This window comes from Malurus melanocephalus, unplaced genomic scaffold, assembly GCF_030028575.1.
Source record: "Malurus melanocephalus ecotype Western Australia unplaced genomic scaffold, MMel_1.1 scaffold_1568, whole genome shotgun sequence".
Taxonomy (NCBI): domain Eukaryota; kingdom Metazoa; phylum Chordata; class Aves; order Passeriformes; family Maluridae; genus Malurus; species Malurus melanocephalus.
This window is the reverse complement of record NW_026624800.1, coordinates 16122-19352: the sequence shown is the minus strand read 5'-3', so window position 1 is coordinate 19352 and position 3231 is coordinate 16122. Positions and strand designations below refer to the sequence as shown.

The 3231-nt window shown below is 58.6% G+C and overlaps 1 protein-coding gene across 1 annotated transcript in view; it reads right to left on the bottom strand.

The window, feature by feature from the left end:
- PRCC (proline rich mitotic checkpoint control factor) overlaps positions 1-1722 on the bottom strand; it is a gene marked incomplete at its 3' end in the record, with an annotated part of 6550 nt that extends 4828 nt beyond the window's left edge. The window contains exon 1 of the mRNA XM_057388091.1: positions 1012-1722. Within this exon, the coding sequence (XP_057244074.1) occupies positions 1012-1461 (450 nt within the window). The remainder of the gene's footprint in view (positions 1-1011) is intronic.
- Positions 1723-3231: the final 1509 nt, after the last annotated feature.

The window sequence follows — 3231 nt, the reverse complement described above, 5'->3', positions numbered from 1 at the left end:
ACAACACTGACTCCATCTGGGCTCCCCCAAAGTGCTGCCAGGCCACTATTAATGGACACTGTTTATAAATCCTTCCTTGAGCCACCTGTCCCCATGGAAATGACCCCAAGCTTCCTGTCCAGCTCCTCCAACTGCCACAAGCACTCCTGTCACACCAGAACCGGTGATGTGACCATCACCTCCACATGACAACAGGCCAGCTAGGGGCACCCTGGTCCAGTGGAAACTGTCCCTGCCTGTGGGACACCCCAGTGTTTTAAGGTCTCTCCCAACCCAAATCATTCCAGGATTCTGGGTGCTGGTTTAGATGAGATATTAGGAAGAAGTTCTTCCCTGAGAGGATGGTAAAGCCCTGGCACAGGCTGCCCAGAGAAGCTGTGTTTGCCCCATCCCTGGAAGTGTCCAAAGTGGGAAGTGTGCTTGCCTATGGCAGGAAAGTGGAACAAGAGGAGCTTTATGGTTCTTTCCAACCCAAACCATTCCATGAATCTATGACAGTGCTGTCCCAAAGGGAACGAGCAGTGAGGTTCCCCGAAATAAAAAACAGGTAGGCAGGGACCCGCCTTTCTCCACTCTCACTGTCTAGGTTCAGGATCCCTGCAAGGGAAAAAAAAACCAAACCCACAAGCTGAGGAGATAATCACCTAAAGGTTTGGAAGATGACTGAAGCCTTTAGATAAATAAGTAATAAAGTGATCGAAAAATCTATCACGTGCACAATTAACAAAAGAGACTTTCTTGKGCTACAACGCCCTGCAGCTCCACATCATCAAATCGTTAACTCCAGGAATAAAGAAKGGTGTAGATAATCTGGGTTTGGCTCATTACGATTATAAATAAGGTTTCTATATCAGTTTAATTCTGCAAAGCGCTTTAGGATTAGGGCAGGCAGCCAGGACAAATCTCCCGGTGGATGCCACAACAATAGATCCCGGTACCTCGGTGCGACAGAGGGCGGGGGGAAGGTTTCACCCCCGAAGGGTTCGAGCACGGGGTTTGTTCYATACTCACATCCCCCTTGTGCAGCTCGGGCGCCGCGATCCGCACCGGCTCCGTCCTCTTCTTTGGCTTGGGGAGGCCCAAACCCGCCCCGGGGGAGGCAGCGGAGGGCGGGTTAAKGGGGGAAGCGGCGGTGGCAGCATTCCTGGGGGGCGGCAGCAGGAGCCCCCTCGACCGGGGGGGTTCCGCGGCCCCGTCTCCGCTGCCGGTGGGCTCGGAGGGGCTCTCGGTCCCGCCCTGGCCCGGCGAGSCGCTGCCGAAGCCGCTCACGGCGGGCGGAGGGCCCATGAGGAACGGCGGGGGCACCGCGGGGGCTCTGGGCGGGGGKAGCGCGGCGAAAAGCCCCCGGGCCGAGGGCTGCTCGGCTGCGGCTGGGGGAGAACCGGCGGCTTCCTCCTCCTCGCCCGCAGGCTCCTCCGCATCGCTGTCCTCCTCACTGCTGGCGTAGGCCACGAGGGACATGGCCCCGGGGAGGGCGGCCCTCCGCGGACAGCAGCCGCTACGCGAGGCCGGGGATCCGCCCTCCGCGCTAGGCCGCGCCGCCGCCGCGCCTTCAGCGCCCGCAGCGGGGAGGAAGAGGCGGGTGAGGGCGAGGCTACGCCGCCATAGCGGCCCCTCCCCGTGCGGCGGCGGGGCCGCGGAGCAAGGCGAGGCGACAGCGGCAGCTCCGCGCTCCCGGTAATGGCTGCCGGCAGCGCCCCGCTGCCCGCGCTGCGGCGACGCCGGACTACAACTCCCGGCGTGCCCCGCGCTGCAGCGCCGCGCCCGCCTCCCGGTGTGCCCCGCCGCGAGGCACCGCGGGAAATGTAGTCTGTGGTGCCACGCGGCGGGACCCCCGGGCGGGACCGGGACAAGGCCCGGGCACAGCGGGGACGCGAGGAGGCCCCGGGAGACGGAACGGAACGGGACGAGGTCGGGTCTGGGGACAAAGATGAGGACGAAGATGAGGATGAGGAGGCGGGAGGGCCCGGCCCACCCTCGCCAGGCCACTGATTCATTGCCAAACCGAGCCCCGAGCAGGCACTGCAGCACCTGGTGTGGCCCCGGTGTCCGGTACGGCGAGGGCTCTCCCTGCMTTCCATCCTTTCATTTTTGGGGTAGTTTTGGGGTAGRATCARTCCTGTGAGCCCCAGGGGAAGCTGCTGGACCGGGATACAGGAGGCCTGGCTAGAACCTGGTTTATCCAGCCRGCGCTTTGCTGATTTTCAGTTTGATTTGACGCCTTTGACCTCCTTCTGGGTTGTTCTGGCCTTAATAAGCAGCGAGCTGGGCTCGAATTTGGGTCCCTGACACCCAGGGAAGCGATTTGCAAAGCCACTGCAAAGTACCAGCACAAGTAATTAAAGCAAAATGGAGATAAACGAGTGCATCCTGAGCCCTCTGTTCATTTGGAACGGTGTGAAATCCAGCCAGCGYGCCCTGTCACCCTTGCTGGCCCGTTCTGGAGGACTGAGGAGTGTTAAAAATACAGAATTAAAAATAGGCATCGAGGCCTTGGGGAGCGAGAGGGACAGGCACGGGAGGCTTCCAGGAGTTACATTTTCCCCCAGTCCTTACGCGGCCGTGACCTGCGAGGGCAAAGCCAAGAGATCCCAGCACAAGGACACGGAGGAGGAGCAGGACAAGGACAAAAAAAAATGTCCCTGCAGCCAGAAGRTCCCATCTGCACCAACCTATCTTCAGGAACCACTTTCCCTGAGAATGTGGGTTCCATATCCCAAATACCCTTTGGACTCAAATAGAATAATAATTTGGGCTGGAAGTGACCATWAAGATCATCCTGGGGATTCKYTGGGATCTTCCCTGCGGATTTTTTCACTCCTTCCTAAGCACCTGGGCTGGTAAATTTTTAGGATTTAGGAAAGGGAAATGGGGTATTCCCTGAAAAGCACTGAATGGTTTAACCACCCCAAGCTCTAACATGAGGCAGCCCTCATCCTCCGCCAAGGAAAATCAACAGGGACTCTGTCAGGGAGAGGAGGGACCCAGTTTAAACAAGGTCTGGCTCCTGCTGTGCAGAAGGAGGGAGGAATCCTTGTTTCCCTCAGCCTTTTGTCCATTTTTCCATTGCAGGTGGAGATTCCTTGGGACTGGTCTCACCCCCAGGCAGCGGGATCCTGCTGTCAGCCACGACCCTGCCCAATTATTTATTTGTGTTTCTTTGCRGCTTGTTAGGAGAAATTAGGCCAAGGAAAGCACAGGGGGATGGAAAGAAAAGAGCCCAGCCCAGGA